Source organism: Lytechinus variegatus, chromosome 5 (assembly GCF_018143015.1).
Source record: "Lytechinus variegatus isolate NC3 chromosome 5, Lvar_3.0, whole genome shotgun sequence".
In the NCBI taxonomy this organism is placed as follows: Eukaryota; Metazoa; Echinodermata; class Echinoidea; order Temnopleuroida; family Toxopneustidae; genus Lytechinus; species Lytechinus variegatus.
In genome coordinates, this window is record NC_054744.1 from 26,840,662 (window position 1) to 26,861,252 (window position 20,591).

Below are 20,591 nucleotides of genomic sequence, written 5' to 3' on the forward strand. Positions count from 1 at the left end.
CCTAGAATCATGATTAGAATGATTCAAATCACGATTCTGCAGAATCACGATTGCGTTTAGTCGATGAATATAATCATGATTAGAATCACAAACATGAAACACGAAAAAAGGGGCGTTTGGAAAGACGTTTCTGTAGAATCACGAACGAAAAAGCTCGTATAAACGATATCGTGATTTGAATCATGATTCTATGACGTCATTGTGTCGTGCTTCTTCCGGGTTCGACTCAAAGGCGCGCGCTGTGTTTCGTGCAGGTACGTTAATTTTCGTGTAGCAGTATTGCCAGTATGTACTAGTACCGGTATATGCCAATTGTCACGTGCATTTAGGAATTATCATTCTGTGTATTGTACCCCGGGGTTGTACTGTAGCGTCATTTGTATATTTCATTGTTTTCATCAATCATATCTTCAAGTTCCAAAGGCACAAATTGGACTGACGACGAACTCAGGGCTCTACTTGTGCTTTGGCCTGAAGCAAAAGCATCCCTTACCGGGATTCACAGAAATAAGACGAAACGAATCCCAACGAATCCCTTTCAGCGGCGCTTGCGAGGGAGGGATTTTTACTATTTCTACGGAGATGTGGCACCGCCTGTCGAGACAAAATTAACAGAATTCGTGCCCAGTACTACGGCTACTGAACACCATTTTCGATGAACCGACAAGATTTAATACAAGTAAACAAAAACAATACGAGGTACAATACACGGAATTCTGGAAGTAAAAGATTTATTTTTCGGAAGCCGAGTAAACGTTGCACAAACGATCGCGCGTTAGCTCGGGCGGCAGCAAAAATCTAGCAGCCGACTTGAAGTTAGAAACACGCGCGAAAATGTTGACCTATACTTCCTGGGTCAAACTGCGCACTGTGATGCGCACTGGATCGGCCCGAATTCAGGGAGAAACAGCGTTAGAAAGATGGTCGTATAAACGCTGATTCTGTCAGATCGTGATTCATGTTGCTGTTTTGAATTATGATTCAAATCGTCATTCAAATCATGATTCTGGGTTGAGGTCGCATAAACGCAGCCCATGTCAGGTGTGCACTCGCCACTGTAAAAGCTTGAGTAACCTCCAAGTCACCAAAGAGTCACCAAGGGGTTGTCCAGGGCGTCACCTTGAAGTCCCCCTGGACATAACTATTTAAGGGCTTTTATCCTTTTTATTTGCCTTCTTGCAATCAACACCTGTACATTGTGAGCTTACTAAGTTATCCTTAAAACTTTAATTTCACAGAATGATTCCAATAGAAAACAATGACAGCCTTTATTAAGTTCCAATAAACTGATACTGTAATGTAACCTCACATTATCAACTGATTAAATAGTTCCTTCCTCTGATATTGTCTAAATTTGGAGACTGAACTTTGCACAAAATGTATGTAACTTTTGGCAATAACCTTTTAATTACTTTTTTTATTCAGAATCTTGCCAATTTTGGAAGTACTGTACAATTAAAAGTCCTTACCCTGACTAAATGTGGGTCTACTCCATATGTGTCAAGCTTGTGTGCTGTTTCTATGAACTTGAATTCAGCTTGTGCTGGCATCATCCCACTATTTATAAAAAAAAAATACCAAGTAATTAAAAAAGTTTAAAATCCTTTAAATAACAACAATTTTCAAAGGCACTTCATAAAAATGTTCTCATAGAATGGTCAGTTACATTGAAAACGAAAATTAAACTACATTTTTAACTTTATATACAGAGAAATGTGAGTAATTGAAAATAGGGGAGATCGGGGTTAGTTGGAACATGGGGTAAGTTGAAACAGTGTAATTTTCTTTAATGCCTGTAAATTAAATTTATGCAATACTGCCCTAAATTTATTGCAATAATAATTCAACACTGTTGTATCACTAATAGCAATAAATTGAGGGCAGTATTTTACAGGCTTTAAAGAAAATTACAATGTTTCAACTTACCCCATGTTCCAACTAACCCTGGTCTCCCCTACCCAGCAAAACAACTTACATATGCATCTAATGTCCACGGATCATATGGGAAATATTTTATGCATGTTTTTTGTCATCACATGATGTACATGTATAAGAAAATGTGATATTTTTATGCAGGAAAAAAAGAGAAAACTTTGATGGCAGAAATGTGAATATCAAATACTTATTTCACATGAAATGTATACATATTGTAATTGCAGTCAACTGAAAAATAAAATAAAACAGATATGGGCTACATACAGGTATTTAACTAGAAATTTGGTGTCCAAGGGACACAGATGCCCCGCTTAATGCGATCAGAAATTCATTCAATATAATTGAACTTAATATCGTGCAGAAACCAATATATATATAATGAACAAATTTAGACCTTTGAACGAACTCGCATTTATAATAAGCTGTGACCTTTGACCTGGGCACTCCGAAATTCAAACTTATCATGTATTTAGGTGTCATCTACATACACACCCAAAATTTTTTAATCTGTTGAAATTTCATAAGTTATCATGCAGAAACCAATTCGCATATTTAATGAGCTGTGACCTTTGACGTGCGGACTGCGAATTCGATCTGAGCACGTATTTTGGTGTCATCTACGCACACTCTAAAAATTTTTTGAATCCATTAAATATTTTTCAATTTGTTGCGTGGAAACCAACTCGTATATTTAATGAGCTGTAACCTTTGACCTGCGGACTCTGAATTCGAACTTTGCTTGTATTTTAGTGTAATCTACCTCCACACTAAAATTTTCTTAAATCCATTAAATATTTTTTGAGTTTTTGTGCGGAAACCAAATGGGGGGACGGACGGACGGACAGGGCCAATGCTTAATGCTCCCTCCGGACGACTTTGTCTGAGGGGACATAAAAACACAGAACCAAAATGTGTTACCGGTGAATAATGCTGCCACTTTAATTCATATTCATATGTAAATTATAGCTACGGAAACTCTATTGTGTCTAGTGGAAATTCATAGTTAATTGATTTATGGAATGATTGATGGTGACAGGACACCAATGGGTACTATTATATATCTGACACACAGGACTTCAATTATGTATAGGAAGAACTACTAGACTGACATTTTATCATAAATCATCTAAGAATGGCACAGTCAAAGTACTTTTGCTCACCTAACTGAGCATCTTTTTTAAAACTGCATGTCAATAAGTACTACATCAAGGGTGGCTTCACATTTTGTCATTTAAAAATTTGCACACATGAATATACTGAATCTATCAATGATATACATACAAAGCAGTGATGTACATGATATCATCCATAAAACAGATCAGGGCAACACAACATATCAAGAAATTTCAGCATTTCAAATCCCATTTCAACTACTAGTATTAGAAAAGAGACTATCCCCAAGTTCTGTTTTTTTTCCTAGCCAAATGAAATTTGATATTTTAAAAAATTCAGGCTTAAATTAAACAAAGGCCATGGCCGTAGATGTCCTGATGACTGACCTTAATGCCCATCCCATTGGCCTTGGAGAAATGTTGTACCCTTATTCGTTTTTTCCCCTTAAAATGCTCTAATATTAAAATGTGTCCTTTGAAAAAAGCCTGAATAAACTAGTAATATCTTAAAAAGAAAATTAAGCATTTTAATTATGTTGAAATTTGCAAATTTATTGATAAAAACCTTACCCAAGGTCTGACTGATGGAGTTCCTCTATCCTGATCTGTCGTTTCTCAGAATGTTTAGGAAACATTGTGAAGTGAGAAACATACCCTGGCAGGTGTTCTTCAGGATTGTAATCTTCAAGGTTAGCTGTAGCAGTAAGAGAGAGAGAGAGAGAGAGATAGACAGGCAGAAGTAGAGAGAGACAGACAGAAGAAGAGAGAGACAGACAGAAGTAGAAAGAGATAGACAGAAGTAGAGAGAGATAGACAGAAACAGAGAGAAAGAAAGAGACAAACAGACAGAGAGGGACAGATGGACGGATGGAGGGGGGGGTGGAGATAATCAGAGGAAGCAGAGAGAATGATAGAAAGTGGGAGAGAAGAGAGAGATTAAATAAAAGTGATAGGAAGGAGTGAGAATGAGAGAAAAAAATACAATGAATAAAGTAAAATATGGAATGTATTTATACCATAAAAAAGGGCAGGCTAATCATTCTGAAACAAGCTTATTTAAAATGCACTATTCAGAAGAGAAGATTTATATAGATACATGTACCAGTTAGCTGTGATTAAGAACAGGTGTCTACATGTACGGTATGTAGCTTAGTTATATCCGGCTCATTACTCAGTCTTCTTTTTTGCCTGGTTCTCTCTCTTGTACTACAAAACATTACATAATGTAAGATGTACAAGAGTATGCACTTTACATACTGTGTTCATGAGGACCTAAAGTCAAAATTACTCTTATATGAAGTTAAGAGATAAATAAGTTTTTAAATTGTGCCATTGAACATATTGCCGCAATTGACAAAGTATGTACATGCATAGGCATAAGGTTGAATATCATATCCTACATACATGTAGTATGTAAATGTAGTATTTAATTGTACCGGGGGGGTGTTTCACAAAGATTGAAGTATGACTACTTAAATGCTGATGCGTACATGATATGCAACGCAACGTAAAAATATGCAATTTTACATTCAGGGCTCTTTGATGCAAAGTATGCATTCAATTCATCCTCAAGAGATATTAAGACCTTCCGTTTTGATCTTTAAAGGACAAGTCCACCCCAACAAAAATTAATTTGAATAAAAAGAGAGAAATCCAACAAGCATAACAGTGAAAATTTCATCAAAATCGGATGTAAAATAAGAAAGTTATGACATTTTTAGTTTTGCTTAATTTCACATAACAGTTATATGCACATCCTGATCTGTATGCAAATGAGGAGCCTGATGACATCATCCACTCACTATTTCTTTTGCATTTTATTATATAAAATATTCTAATTTTCTCCTCATTGTCAAGTGAAACAACAATTCTTAATGAACAGGTGGAATAAACGATGTAATATACTTTATGGTTCAGTCAAGTTGGTTTTTATTGACAAATTTGTAAAAAAAATGAAATATTGTATAATTCAAACGATAGAAAACAAAATAGTGAGTGAGGGAAATTATTGACTGTCTAATTTGCATGACACATGTGCATATCACTTTTTTGTGAAAAATAAGCGAAATTTTAAAATGTAATAACTTTCTTATTGTACATCCGATTTTGATGAAATTTTCAGTGTTATGCTAGTTTGATTTTCTCTATTTATTTTAATCAACAATTTTCTGGGGTGGACTTGACCTTTAATAGCAACTGCAAACATTTCTATGTATAAAGTGACACAGAATGGATACTACAAGCAGTTTTCTACACGATCTGGGTCAATCGCAAATGTATCGCCTGCAAGATAAATCAAGTCATCACGTTTACACTTACACTGCACTATGCAAGCACCTAGAAGAGCCTCATCTTGAAAAGCACACACGATGCGGCCATGAAGAAGGTCTCGTTTGAGCTGCTGGAATAACTGAAAGCGAGTGATTTCCTCCTTTAATGAATAAGGGTCTACTGGATAGAACTTCACTCTGAATACCACCCTGTAAGGTGGGCCTGTACCTGAAAGGAAACACAATGTACTGAAAATTAAATACACTGTATCATTTTTATAAGGAAATACAAAAAGAGAAGAACTTTATTAAAAGAAAAGTTACCCCCTAGCACTATCACAAGTAAAATCAATAAAACTGTTTCTGGAGCTCCTTTTTTATAGCTCACCAAACAAAAAATGTTATACCGTTTTAAAAAAATACACTGGACCATCTTTTTTAAGTTTTCCAGCCCACTTTTCTGGCATTTCAGAGGTACATGTAAATTTGCTCTGCGTCACTTATAGTTTCTTTTTTTCATTTTCAGGTGGAAACAGCAAACCACTTGCCTTGTACATTGTACAAACAGTGCAGAATATGAACATGTGAGCCTTTAAAAGACTTGAAACCTACTCTCCCACTTTTCTTATTCTGAAACTGGGCATGAGTCATAATGTGCTTCTAGGATTAAAGTAAAATATCCCTAATCTGCCCATTCATTACAGGATTAATGAGAGCCTTTAGAGCTTAATCTCACATCACTTTCATCCTTTAACAATAGCTCAGGAAGCTATCATAAAGGAGGAGATACCAATTCAAAGCTCAGGTCTAACTGGGAACAGTTAATATCCTATGACATGGGCTGTACACTTTTTCATACACTCAAAATATATCCAACAGAAAACATCAAAATTGCAAACAATATATAATGAGTATTTAGTGCTAATTTAGATAATATAGACATCAGTAAAGTGCCTATTATACGGCAGTCAAATAATCAACAAGATGTTTAATAATGGATTTTTTTTCAGACCAGATTATAGAAGACAAGTCAAACATATTTTTAACTATGGTCACGCCAGTATACAAATTTATACAATAGGCATGCGAGCGATGGTGCGAGATTTCGCAAAAGGTGAAAGAGAGATGCTCTATTCAACTCGGCTACGTCTCGTTGAAAAGAGTGTCTCTTTCTTTCACTGAATGCAAAATGTTGCACCATTGCACGAATAAGAATATTCGCTATTGATGTTATACGCCTCGGAAGTTAGCAAAAATATGCACAATAATCCATTCTTTCCTATGTTAATCTATGAAAATGAGAATTATTGAAAGCGAAAAGCAAACTCTCTCCAACGCGCCTCTGATCTGCAGCAACAATCCGCAATTAGCCAGCAAGCCCTTTGCGCATTGCATCTGCATTTATAATAAACGCAATGCATTGAATCCTAATTTTTATAGAGACGTCGCCTTGTTCCTTCCTTGCAATGGTACATAATGGACAGTCCGTCTGCAATGGTACGAATGTTTGACATTCAGCCTAGCTCCCATTTGCTCACGTTCAACAAGCTATGCTTACTACATGTACCACCTATATGTACATGTACTTGAAATTGTTTTATCAATGCTATAGCAAATGTTTCCCTTCCAAAAGTTGATGAATAGTGAACAAAATAAAAATGACTTGTGTGAAATCAATTTTATAAAGATCAGGGTTCTGTAACACAAAGATTAGCGATCAATCGCTAAATGAACTGACCAATCAAGATCAATGTTACATGCGCATTTAATTTTAAGTACTGACCAGGGACCAATCAGTGCGGTTCTTTCCTATTTGCAATCCATCGCAAACCTTTGTGTTACGGAGCCCTGAACATGATTAAAATTTTACTGCACTAGATGTAGTCATTCAATTCATACCAACCTTTTAGTTGCTTCAGAGCATTCTTCTTACAGTCCAGCCAATGCTAAAAAAGAAAAGAAAGAACATACCAATATTATTACAGACTGAACATACATGTCAATGCATAATCATTCAATATATCATGGAGCTACATGATGTGTTAATAGCTCCATGAATATATTATCATGTTCCAGAGACAATATCAGGAAACGAACATCTGATATCAAATGAGCAAATACCAGGGGCTAATTAACAATACACTCGACATTAAAAAGTCAAAATGCCAACATTTTGTATGTATCATCATCATTTGTGCAGCCATACTATAGAAGGGATAGTCCGGGCTGAAAATATTTACATCTTAATGCATTAGAGTAGAATTCACTGAGCAAAATGCCAAAAATTTCATCAAAATCGGATACTAAATAATAAAGTTATTGAAGTTTAAAGTTTAGAAATATTTTGTTAAAACAGCCATCATAGATATTCATTAGGTGGGCTGATGATGTCACATCTCCACTTTCCGTTTTCTTATGTTATTACATAAAATCATAGCTTTTTCATTATTTCATACTTGTGTGAATGATATGTCTCCCTTATAATGAAATAAGTTGCAGCAATTAATATCTACATGTAATGCACAATGATCAGTTGTCAATCCAATTTTTCTAGTTCTTGAAGGAAAACATTTGAATAAACCTGATTTCATATAAAATACAAAACAAGTGGGGATGTGAAATCATCAGCCCATCTAATGAATATTCATGACAACTGTTTTCACAAAATATTGCTAAACTTGAAAATTTAGTATTATTTGTTGTCCGATATTGATGAAATTTTCAGCATTTTGCTCAGTGAATTCTACTCTATTCATTTTAATAGCTATAAATACTTTCAGCCCAGACCATCCCTTAAAGATTTTCAGAAAGATTCAAAGGAGAAGTTAACCCTAACATTATTTGCTTTTAAAAAAAAGCAGAAAAAATTGAAAAAAAGGGCCTTCTGAAGGGGTTGATAAAAATCCGGAAAAGAATAAAGGGAGATAAGAATTTTCAAAAAATTGATATGATGACTCATACATCCATTACAATAATTTTTGTAGATGAACAGCTCCTCCACATGCCATGTGACATGTATTAAAAAATAAAATTATCTTTAAACAATTCAAAGTTACTATATCTGTGCAGTAGTTAGATCATCAGCCACATCATTTTATATATTGCACATGTATACTAAAAAAATATCCATCATGTTCCATTCATAAAAAAGTTGCATTTATGGAATATTACACGGTGTACAGTATGTACATGTATGGGGAGCTGCTCGCATATGACATCATTATTTCAAAACTTTAAAAATTCACAAAGTTCAATATTCTTTGATGGATTTTCATCAAACCTAAATTAACATTTTCTCTATTTTTCTGCTTTTTTCTGCTTGCTTTTACTAATTAGCCAACTTGTCTTCAGAATGAAGGTTCCCCCTTTTCCTGCCTACATCAATGAAAATAATGCATAATTTCATATTCCACATAAAAACCTGTACATGTACTTCAGCTTAGAAATACTGTACTTACAATTTTACAAGTAAGAACAAACCTCCCCTTCTACTCTTTTAATTTCTGACCACACACTTTGAATGGGCTTCATAATACACCTTCCCTGACAACTTTCATAAGGCGGTTTCAAACCGCCTCGATCACAAGAATCCCCATTAAATTACGAGAACTTTTTAAGGCTAAAAAATACCCGTTAATTATTCCTGCATTCACACCGCCCCGAAACACATCCTTCGGGATAAGTTCCCGAAGTTACGAGCATGTGCAGTGTGGTCTGATAAGCAGGCAAGGCGGGAGATTCAAAATCACTTGCCCAGCAGCCACCCATGCCGCCGCGCCCAACGACACGCTGGGATAAAAGTTCCCGTAATTTGCTTTCACATCGCCAAAATACCTGCGACCTTGGAAAAATCCCCACGAAAGTTCTCGTAATTTCGCCAAGTACCTACTATTTAGCGGGTATTTTCTTTCGGGGAAATTACGCGTAGTTTGCTTTCACATTACCAAAATACCTGGTATTTTCTGATCGGGGTAAATTTCCCGATCAGAGAATACCTGGAACTGGCGAACTTCGAGGCGGTCTGAAACCACCTAATGAGTTACAGTCAACATTATATCACATGTGACCCTCTGTTTAAAAGGGGAAGTCAACCCCAATACTGTGAAAAAAAATAGTTCATGCTTAAATGCATCTATATTATTTACATACAGTAGATCTGTAAAATCATACAAGATCAGATTCGTGAAAATTACAGCAATTGTGAATACATAATTCAAAGTAGGATAGGGATTCATACTCAAAAAGAAACCGACTCTTGCCAAGACATCTCAAAATTAGTATGGTTTAAGTGACCTGTATCACCAAAAATCCATTTCAGAAAAAACTCTTTACTTCTGAATTTATGCAATTTACATGTACATGTACTCGAACTACATATTCGAACTATTAAAACAGCAATGATATGATTATGAGCATAATACATACATATCTCCAATATTAAAAGTATCATAGATGTGTACTACAATACAAATAAAAAATGTTCAGCAATAAAAGTGACATTGTACATGTTTCTTATTTTGTATTAAAGTGTAATTTGGATCGCAAATATTTACCAATTTTGACCACCACGTTGGCAGCTGGCCTACTACATGTATACATGTAACGTAACAATAAACCTCCCCTCTACATAATGTACATGTAATATACGTTCTTACTTAGTCCATGGTTTATACATGCACATGTACACATGCTACAATTCAAATGGAAAAACGCCCCCCCCCAAAAAAAAAAAAGCCTCTAGAAGCAACAACAAAAAAAGAGCAAATAATAATCCTTTTCCCTCTTCGACATGTAGATGCACCCATGAATTAACTGCAACACAATTACAAAAGCAATATAATCGCGGCACTCAAGCTGCATGCAAGCTAAAATGTGCACTGCTCTTGCAGATTAAAAAAAAAAAACATTTATGCATGTACATGTGTACATCTCATCCTGGTTTAAAAAAAAATGATATTAAATATAAAACAAGTTACCTGAAATTACATTGATCTAATAACCATATTTGTGTAAGTTTTATGAAATAGAGACATAATATAGAGATGATTTTTCTCAATAAATTAAAATTTTGTAATAAAAAAATCATATATTTTTTTTTAAATACAAAAACATATTTTTAAAGAAAACATACTGCCGTATTTTAGTTGCAAAAACGTACTTAATACACCAAAAACGTTCTGGTTGGCAGGTCTGATAAAAGCCCCCCCCAAAAAAAAAAGGAACTAAATAATGATTTCAATAATAATAAGTAATAAATTTTTAAAATATATATTATTGCAGTTTTTCAGTAATCTTTAAATAGTGGCCCTCATTTTTTTTGTTTACTCATCATGAAGCATAAACTGAAATTCAGATGTCAAGTTTCACCATAGGCCTACATGTACATGTAAAACCAAATTTACATTGAGCTCTCAGCCATACATTCTCTGGTAAGGGATGGGCACACTAATTAGAGTTTCAGGCAGTTTACAAATACTGTCCCTCAAATACATGTACTTATTTCACTTGGGAGGCCAAGTTTACTTCAACAAGTTCATTAGAAATTTGTTATAAAATCACGATAAGTTATATAAAAACTCTTAGCAGAATCTAATAGAAAAAAATAAAAAGAGGAACATGTTCTGTCTTCATAGTTTTAAGAAGTTGGACTGTATAAAATCACATCTTTTTGAGTTTCCCCTACACTCCATCAATTGTGACACCATTTTATGCTATTGTGTGGTCCTTTTTTCTTTTAACTTTCATTATCTCCCCAATTAATCTTAAAATATAAATTGTTGGAAATTAATGATTCATACCAAAGTACAAAAAAACCAACACATTCTAAATATCAAATAGAGTATCAACCATGCATCAGCACTAGAGGGTGTGCGAAGGCTCTTACACATGACATAATGTAGCAAAGTTCAAGGAGGTCACCTGATTCATTTCTCAACTCCAAGACAAATTTAAAGTGTACATTCAGTCTTCAGAATTACATTATTAGCTGGTATGTTTATAAAAGTAGCACACATTATTAGAACTTGATCTCTGACATCCAATATCACTGTCATCTGAAGAAATTCTACATTAAATTTCACAACTTGACCTAGAGGGCGTTCTCATTACGCTTTCTAAAACTAGTTTACTGGAAACCGATTCAGGAAACCACTTTAGAAGATCGCTCTGCTAGCGTTCCCACTTGATCACACGAAAGTGGTTTTCAAAATCATTTCACGTAAAGTGCTCTTGTTGCAATGGAAACGCTCTCAGTGGGTGACACGTTTCGCGCGAAATTTGAAACCGCAGCATAGGCATTCTACACCTGTCGTGTGGAGTAGCGCGCTCAAAATGTGCGAAGATCGCTTCCCGAAGAACGGTTGTGTCTTCACTTACGCTAAAACCAGTTTAACGAGGCAAAGTGATCTTGAAAACTACATCGCGAGGTGGTTTTCCAAACTGGTTTGGAAGATCGCTTCCTAGACCGCTTTGACCGTTCTCACTACGCATTAAACTAGTTTCCACTAAACTAGTTTCCAGTATACTAGTTTTAGGAACGTAGTGAGAACAGCCTCCTACATGCACTTGTATACAATCAAGCCCTCCCAAACATCACCACAAATACATTTTAAGGGGTGGTCTGGGCTGAATATATTTACATGTACATGTAGATCTCAATAAATAGAGTAAAACTCACAAAGCAAAATGCCAAAAATTTGATCAAAATCTGATAACAAATAATCAAGTTATTGAATTTGAAAGATTTGCATCATTCCAGTGAAACAGTTCTATGCATGTATTCATGAATATTTATGAGGTGGGCTGATGATGTCATATCCCCACTTATTCTTTTGTATTCTATTAAATGAAATTAAGTTTATTCAAAGATTTTATACTACATGTAAGAACTAAAACAATTGGATCGACAACTGATTAGTGCATTTGTTATTTATGCTGATGCTAATGATTTTCTTTCTGCTAATACAGTTCATAAATACTGTAGGCTTGTATACAGTAACAACAAATAAATATGGTACCGCATTTATGGTAACAGCATATTGCAACCCCCCCCCCCCAAAAAAAAAGTACAATATCAAACTGATCTTATGAAGTGATAAAATATTAACTGCTAGTGAAACTGACACGATTTACTCAATCACTTTTTTTTTGGGGGGGGTAGGTAACAATAATGAGAAAAACATGCCGTGTACACGTGCATCAAAAATGGACTTTCAAAACGGGCCTAGTTTCTAACTTTCTATTGTGTTCATACAAGTATACATGTGATATTAACTTTCAGAGATTTTTTTTCATTTCTGTTGACCTACTTACCACTAGCGTACCTATGGTGGGGGCAGACTGACCCCCTGACAAGAGGTTGAAGACCTTTTTTTTCTGCTTGTCAATTTTTTCCTTTATTTGTGTTTGAAGACCTTTTTTTTTGGGGGGGGGGTAAATTTTTTGCAGACGATTTTGCCCCCCGTGGAAAATCCTAGGTACGCTACTTACCCTCTGTTTGTGTTGGTCAACATAGCGCAGCCCAAAATACTCCCTTTCTGCAAGTCTCAATGCATCACATGCCTGGTCAAGTAAAAACTGTCCTTTGCTATCCCTCTGAAAATGAGAAGAATGAAAAACATGAATGTTACTATATCAGGTACATGTAGAACAAATTTCTAGGGAAAAGGAAAACAATGTCAAAGGTGATTATTGCACTAAAGTCGATAACATGCCTAACAAACCAACTGAATATTTAGTAATGTTTCTCATTTTTAATGCTGAAATCTTGGTTCGCTTCATTTTTTAAACCGAATACAAGTAATTGGTGCAATTGCTATTTCTTACAGTTATCAAGTCATTAATGAAAATGAACAGCCATGAAGAGACCATTTTGAACCTGTCCCACTATCAGTGGGCAGGTCCAAGCTATTGTCCCCTCTGAAGCTAAAATTAAATCTTTGCTTAAATCTAACATATTGTATGTCATTTTGAAGCTTATACTCTGAAGTTTTTTCCCCTATATATTTTTTTTCTTCTGAAAACGTAAAGTTAATGAATGCCAAGGTCACGATTCCAAGAAATCATTAATTAGCGTGACGTACGGGACATCACATTTTTTGATCTGCAGATAATGCAAATTATATATTTGAAAATATTTCTGTGGGGACTTGTAGTACTAAGTTCATGCAAACATTTGAGAAAAAAATAATTTTGAAAATTAATTAAGTTAATTATGTGGTGTCCAACAGGCAGTGTCCCGTACGTCACAATTTAGCATATGTTTTTTTAGATTCTAATTAAGAAAAAGTTGAACAGTTTTCTTCACACTTTGGAAAGTTCTAATTTATATTACAATACATCCAAAAATTAAAGTGAATTTACTGAATTAATTTCCTGTTTAATTATATCAGCTAATGAATCTTTGTGACGTACGGGACAAATGTGTGACGTACGGGACACACCATACTTTATACATAGGATTTCTATGTAATTCTAATTAGGGTTATTTTTTAATAAGGAGCAAAGATAATGTAAATTGAAATAAATGATATTATATCAGAGGTTGAATATTGGTAAAAGGCTGATAATAAAGTTACTATTTGTAATAAATAACATTGATTATTATTAATTAGTTAATCCATTAATTAAATCTTTCATATAATTATAAGGTCATAAAGTTTTTTATGTTTTGTTTAATCATATACTATAATAGAAATATATATAAATCATAATAATCCATGTAAAACTTACTTACTTTGGTTTACATCCAGTTAATTATAAATTTTGATGAAATTTCACTTTCCCCATTCGTTTAACACATGGAATTATTTGCAAGGTCTCTTTCATAATATTTATAAGGTCGTAAAGTGTTTGCTGTGTCTTGTTTCAGTGTATGCTATTAGAGAAATATATATCAATCATGATAAACCATGTAAAACTTAACTTACTTTGGTTTGCATCAATTTAATTATAAATTTTGATGAAATTTCACTTTCCCCATTCGTTTTACACATGGACAAATGTCCCATACGTCACATGTCCCGTACGTCACAGCACGGTTGTTTATATTTTGAGCTATTACATAATAACACCAATGAGTTCTATCATTTCATTCATGGCTATTGAAACTTGATAAGATACACAATGAAAACATGGTAATGAGAGATTTCCAGCTTATTCCAATTCACAGAGTTTTAATGACAAACTTTTTTTCAAAAAAATCAGCTTTCGTCTGGTCCCGTACGTCACATTGCATATTAATTAAAATATTACATCGTTAATGGAATTGTAGATCACTAATTTTTTTTATGAATAAAGAGGTCACGACTGGCCTTCCAAAATCCATAAAAGATTCTCTGTTGTGCATTTATTTTTTGTTACACAACTTTAAAGTCTCTAAATGTCCCGTATGTCACAAGTCAAATAGCTTGGACCTGCCCCAGTGCAGAATGTGAATTTATTGACGCGACACCTGCAACCAAACAAACTAGCAATCAGCAGTAGGGCTTTGAAGGATATACCTCCATTTTCTCTTGATAGAATTCTTGCCAAGTTAAAGAGTGCTACATGTACATGTAGGTACCTGTAATGGGCATATTGCTGCTACAGTATATCTCATACAAAAAATGATTTCAAGCATTCAAATAATGTTTGGACTTTGGAAGGCCAGAGAATTTCATCTTCCATGGTGAGAGTGAGATTAGACCACTATGTACACACAAGTTTTGTTTGCTTAGTCTTTAGTTGACTGTCTGTAGTTTTATCAATGTTACTCATCACAATCACACGAGCTGCACAAAAAAAAAACAAGTGGAATGCCTCTGGCCGTCTCACCTGCATCACGCGGTTCAATAAAGCAGCAGTGCTGACTTTGAAAACTACTCTAACTCGCACAAGATGTTCAGTGATACATGGTTACTCTTATGTCCACTTTTTATGAACTAGACCAATAAACTTACAGAGATATGATGGTTATTCAACAAAAAACCCCAACATGGCCAAAGTTCATTGATCTTACATGACCTTTTACCTTGATCATGTGACCTGAAACTCGCACAGGATGTTCAGTGATACTTGATTACTCTTATGTACAAGTTTCATGAATCAGATCCATAAAATTTTAAAGTTATGATGGTAATTCAACAGATACACCCAATTCGGCCAAAGTTCATTGACCTTTGACCTTGGTCATGTGACCTGAAATGTGCACAGGATGTTCAGTGATACTTGATTACTCTAATGTCCAAGTTTAACGAACTAGACCAATAAACTTTCAAAGTTATGATGGTAATTCAACAGATACCCCCGATTCGGCCAAAGTTCATTGACCCTAAATGACCTTTGACCTTAATCATGAGACCTGAAACTTGCACAAAATGTTCAGTGATGCTTGATTACTATTATGTCCAAGTTTCAGGAATCAGATCCATAAATATTCAAAGTTATGAAGGGAATTCAACCCCCAATTCGGCCAAAGTTCATTGACCCTAAATGACCTTTGACCTTGGTCATGTGACGTGAAACTCATGCAGGATGTTCAGTGATACTTGATTAACCTTATGTCCAAGTTTCATGAACTAGGTCCATATATTTTCTAAGTTATGATGACATTTCAAAAACTTAACCTCAGGTTAAGATTTTGATGTTGATTCCTCCAACATGGTCTAAGTTCATTGACCCTAAATGACCTTTGACCTTGGTCATGTGACGTGAAACTCTAATAGGATGTTCAGTAATACTTGATTAACCTTATGGCCAAGTTTAATGAACTAGGTCCATATACTTTCTAAGTTATGATGTCATTTCAAAAACTTAACCTCAGGTTAAGATTTGATGTTGACGCCGCCGCCGTCGGAAAAGCGGCGCCTATAGTCTCAATAGTCTGCAGGCACAGACCCTCATTGGAAATTTGATCAACAAGTGTGCTTACGTACCTCCACGCGAAGACTAGCACATACAAAACTTGCTGTTCCAATACAGAGCCTTCAGTACACAAGGCATGAGTAGGCTGCATATTCAGACCCTTTTTCGAGTGAAGGGTTTGCCCAGCAGACTAAGTCTCACTCTGCTATGCAGGTGAGACAAAAAAATTAGGACTTGATTTTCACAAGAATTTTAGAATTGAAAAAAAATCATAATTTGGACCGAGTGCAATATTTAGGGCATTTATTACTAGCCTCTGGCTCTGCAGCAAAACGTTTGCATAGTCTCCTGCTTTTGTGAAATTGAGAAAACTGCAGTCAATGTCAGAGAGTCAGACTTGGAGTTAAACTTCAATTCAAAGTGAACATTTGCATTTTCAGAACACGAGGAATAGTATTCTAAAAACGTTCTAATCTTTTATCTTATCTCATTGAGATAGGAAGATGATAAAATCATTGCAAATATATATTCTAAAAATCTTCTAAATGCATTCTTACCCCTTAAAAGACTGCCCCTTTCTTATCTTCAACACGCCCATTTTTTAGATATCACCATTACCAATCGAAATGCACTTTCCATTGGCAGTTTAACCATAAGAAACTTTCCTTACTTCAAGGGAATATCATGGGCACTGTGTGTACACCAGTTTCAGGCACATCACGCGAAATAGGTATTTTATATCACAATGACTGATTTGTATTTCTTGACATGTGCAAAAAAATAAAGAAAAAAGTAAAGAATAGCAGTAAATTAAGAACAAGCAAAATAATGGATGAACGAAAGAAAGATAGAAAAAGGAAGAAGAAATTAAATAAGAAGACATAGAATGGTCAGAAAGCAGAATTAAAAAAGAAGGAAGAACAAACAAATTAACAAAAAAAAAGAAAGAACAAAAAAAGGAAGAAAAAATTGAGAAAAAAATAAAAAAACTAGCACATCAATGATGTGGAGCTCATCCGGCATCTCGCAACAAAATTCAACACAATTTTTATTTCAGCCCAGTTGACACTGTAGTGAATTATATTGGTGACATAAATTGAGGATATAGAATTGAAATTGATGAAGAAATGTCATAGAAGCATTTTTTGTGATCTATGAATAAATTTCATATGAATTAAGTATTAATAATTATCTAGTCAAAGTTTCTGAACTCTGTGTAGAGCCTTGGTGAACCTAATGTACATGTAGCTCTCAGATGGAACAAAATAACCAAAATCAATCAACAAATAAATGAGTAATTTTTGTGAGCTTTGAAAATATATGAATAAATTAGCTTATTTAATGAGTTTCAAAATTCTATGCTGAAATTTAGTATCACCACCTCGAGCTATCATATAAAGCAAACAAAATTGAAATTGATCAACAATGAAGAAGAAAAAGCATTTTTTGTGATTTATGAATAAATTTTGCATAAAATAGAATAAATAATTTTCCAGACAAAATTTTGTGTACAAGTTTGGTGAATCTCATGCAGCTCTACCAGATGGAAGAAAAAATATCAAAATCTGTCAACAACTAAAGAAGAGGCATTTTCTGTGATTTATGAATAAATTTCGCATAAATTAGCATAAGTAATTTTCTACTGAATATTTCAAAATTCTGTGTAGAAATTTGGTGAACCTCATAAAGTTCTACAAGATGGAAGAAGAAAAAAAGTAAAATCGTCAAGAAGAAAAAGCATTTCATGTGAATTTTTAAAAATATTAATTATTTTTGCATAAATTAGCATAAAAATTGTTCTAGTCACAATTTCAAAATTCTGTGAAGATTGGTGAACCTCATGAAGCTCTACAGATGGAAGAAAAAAAATCAAATCGGTCAACAAATAAAGAAGCTTCTTTTTATGTGAATTTTTAAAAATATGCATAGATTAATTTAGCATACATGTAAATTAGCATAAAAGTTGTTCTGGTCAAAATTTCAAAATTTTGTGTAAAGGATTGGTGAACCTCATGAAGCTCTACCAGATGAAAGGGGAAAAAATCAAAATCGGTCAACAAATAAAGAAGAACAAGCATTTTATGTGAATTAAAAAAAATATGCATTAATTAATTTCGTATAAATTAGCATAAAAATTCTTCTGGTCAAAATTTCAAAATTCTGTGTAGAAGATTGGTGAACCCATGAAGCTCTACCAGATGGAATAAAAAAAATCAAAATCGGTCAACAAATAAAGAAGAAGCATTTTATGTGAATTTTAAAAAATATGCATAAATTAATTTTGCATAAATTAGCATAAAAATTGTTCTGGTCAAAATTTCAAAATTCTGTGTAATTGTTTGGTGAACCTCATGAAGCTCTACCAGATGGAAGCAAAAAATTCAAATCGGTCAACAAATAAAGAAGAAGCAGCATTTAATGAATTTCAGATCTGTGTAGAAATTTTGATCCCCCACCTACATGTAATGCTAACTATCATATAAAGCAAACAGAAATGAAATCGGACTTGAAATGGCGAAGTAGTAGCATTTTGAAATTGTGGACGGACGCCACGCCACAGCATAAGCTCATCTTGCCCTTCTGGCCGGATGAGCTAAATAAACAAAGAAAAAGAAGGAAGAAATGTTTAAAAATGAAAAGAAAAAAGGATAAACGGACGGAAGGAAGAAGGAAAAAGAAAATGGAGAAAAAAAAGAATGGTGAGAGAAAGGCGAAAAACGCAAAATACATGTAATAAAAAGGTAAGAAAGATGAAGAAAAGTTAAAATAAAAGAAAAAAATAATAATATTTGGCAAAGATAAAGAAGATAAAAGAAAACATGTATTTTCAGAATTACCATGCACTTTCTCATCAAGCATCATTAGTTTTAGTGTGCTGCAGTTATGGCATACATATGCACAAATTATGAATTTTATGTGCAGCTCAGCATAGTTTTGTAATTCCAGAAAAGATAAGAACCTTTTTATTTCCAAAAACCAAAAAGTGACACGTAGTCATACTCGTACTACGAGTATGACTACCGTCTATGACTATCGTACAACTCATAGAGAGAGGGTATCTACTAGAACTTAGATCTGGATAAGATCTAACTTAAAGGAGAATGAAACCATTGGAACAAGATAGCTTGTCTGAAACAGAAAAATCAAAGAAACAGATAAACAAAAGTTTGAGAAAAATTGGGCAAATAGTGAGAAAGTTATGAGCATTTGAATATTGTGATCACTAATGCTATGGAGATAGCAAATTGGCAATGCGACAAAGATGTGTGATGTCACTTGTGAACAAATCTCCCCATTACTTTAGTATATTTCACTAGAATTGCCTCTTTTATCACATCTATCCATAAATCATGTGTTCTGTTTACACGAGGGCATGTAATACCTTATTTTTTAAGAATACATCATGGATAAAGAGTTTGTATCATCATAAGAAAAAGCAAAAAAGAGACATTTTGAGGGTATTTTATAGTCCACCAAAAGGGAAAGATGTTCATCAGTGACATCACACATCCTTGTCGCATTGCCAATGTGAGGATCACCATAGCATTAGTGATTGCAATATTCAAATGCTCATAACTTTCTCACTATTTGTCCGATTTTTCTCAAACTTTCTTCATTCTTATTCTTTGATTTTTCTGTTTCTACACAAGCCTATTTGTTCCAAAGGTTTAAATTCCCCTTTAAGTAACTAGAACATTTTCAGAATACTGCCCCAGTATTCCAGTAACAAGCTCAGACTGAGCCTTCTGCCTACAAAGTCATGAAAGTCAGACTCAAAGAAGTAAAAAGCAATCACTCTCATTCAGCTCCAGCTCTAAGGTGATGATCGTACATACTATGTACAAGGCGATATAGCTCCTCTATATTTTGAATGCTTTTATCACGGGATCGTGATAATCCCATTGCGCATGTGTGCTTAAGAATTGCATGAGCTAGCATATTACAACGGTACCTCCTGAATTTCTACATTTACCGTTTACTCTCTCTTTTACACTCGTTTTGACATTTACTAATTCTCGAAAAAACGTATCAACCCTCAATCCATCAAAAAAAAAACCAATCTATTCCATATTTTTTAACGTTTGTGAGCATGTAAAGGGAGTCAAGAGACGAAATTCGAGATGATATTGATAAAGTTAAACTAAAATAAACTAAAATAAAATCCGTGTTGACACTCACTTGAAATTCAACATTGATCGACTCCACTTGTTCGTCCAAAAGCTTGATAATACAATGAAATCGATGCTCCATACCGAAAGAATATATTGACATTTTTATGCTTTTTCAAAATATAAATGTAATTTATTACATTTTCAAGACGGATGAGTAAAAGAGGCTGTTGTTTTGACAGGACTGAGACTGAGACTGCACAACTTCGCTTATTACAGGTGGTCGATATATGTGCACCACGTAGGTACACATGCATGCGCAC

The 20,591-nt window shown here is 34.3% G+C and overlaps 1 protein-coding gene across 1 annotated transcript in view; it reads right to left on the reverse strand.

Annotated features, from left to right (window-relative positions):
• LOC121415841 (FERM domain-containing protein 5-like) overlaps window positions 1-20,556 on the reverse strand; it is a 30,788-nt gene extending 10,232 nt beyond the window's left edge. The window contains exons 1-6 of the mRNA XM_041609202.1: window positions 20,339-20,556; window positions 12,806-12,910; window positions 7,221-7,263; window positions 5,367-5,546; window positions 3,618-3,741; window positions 1,470-1,557 (exon numbers count right to left, since the gene is read on the reverse strand). Coding sequence (XP_041465136.1) covers window positions 1,470-1,557; window positions 3,618-3,741; window positions 5,367-5,546; window positions 7,221-7,263; window positions 12,806-12,910; window positions 20,339-20,431 — 633 coding nt within the window. The 5' untranslated portion in view covers window positions 20,432-20,556. The remainder of the gene's footprint in view (window positions 1-1,469; window positions 1,558-3,617; window positions 3,742-5,366; window positions 5,547-7,220; window positions 7,264-12,805; window positions 12,911-20,338) is intronic.
• Window positions 20,557-20,591: the final 35 nt, after the last annotated feature.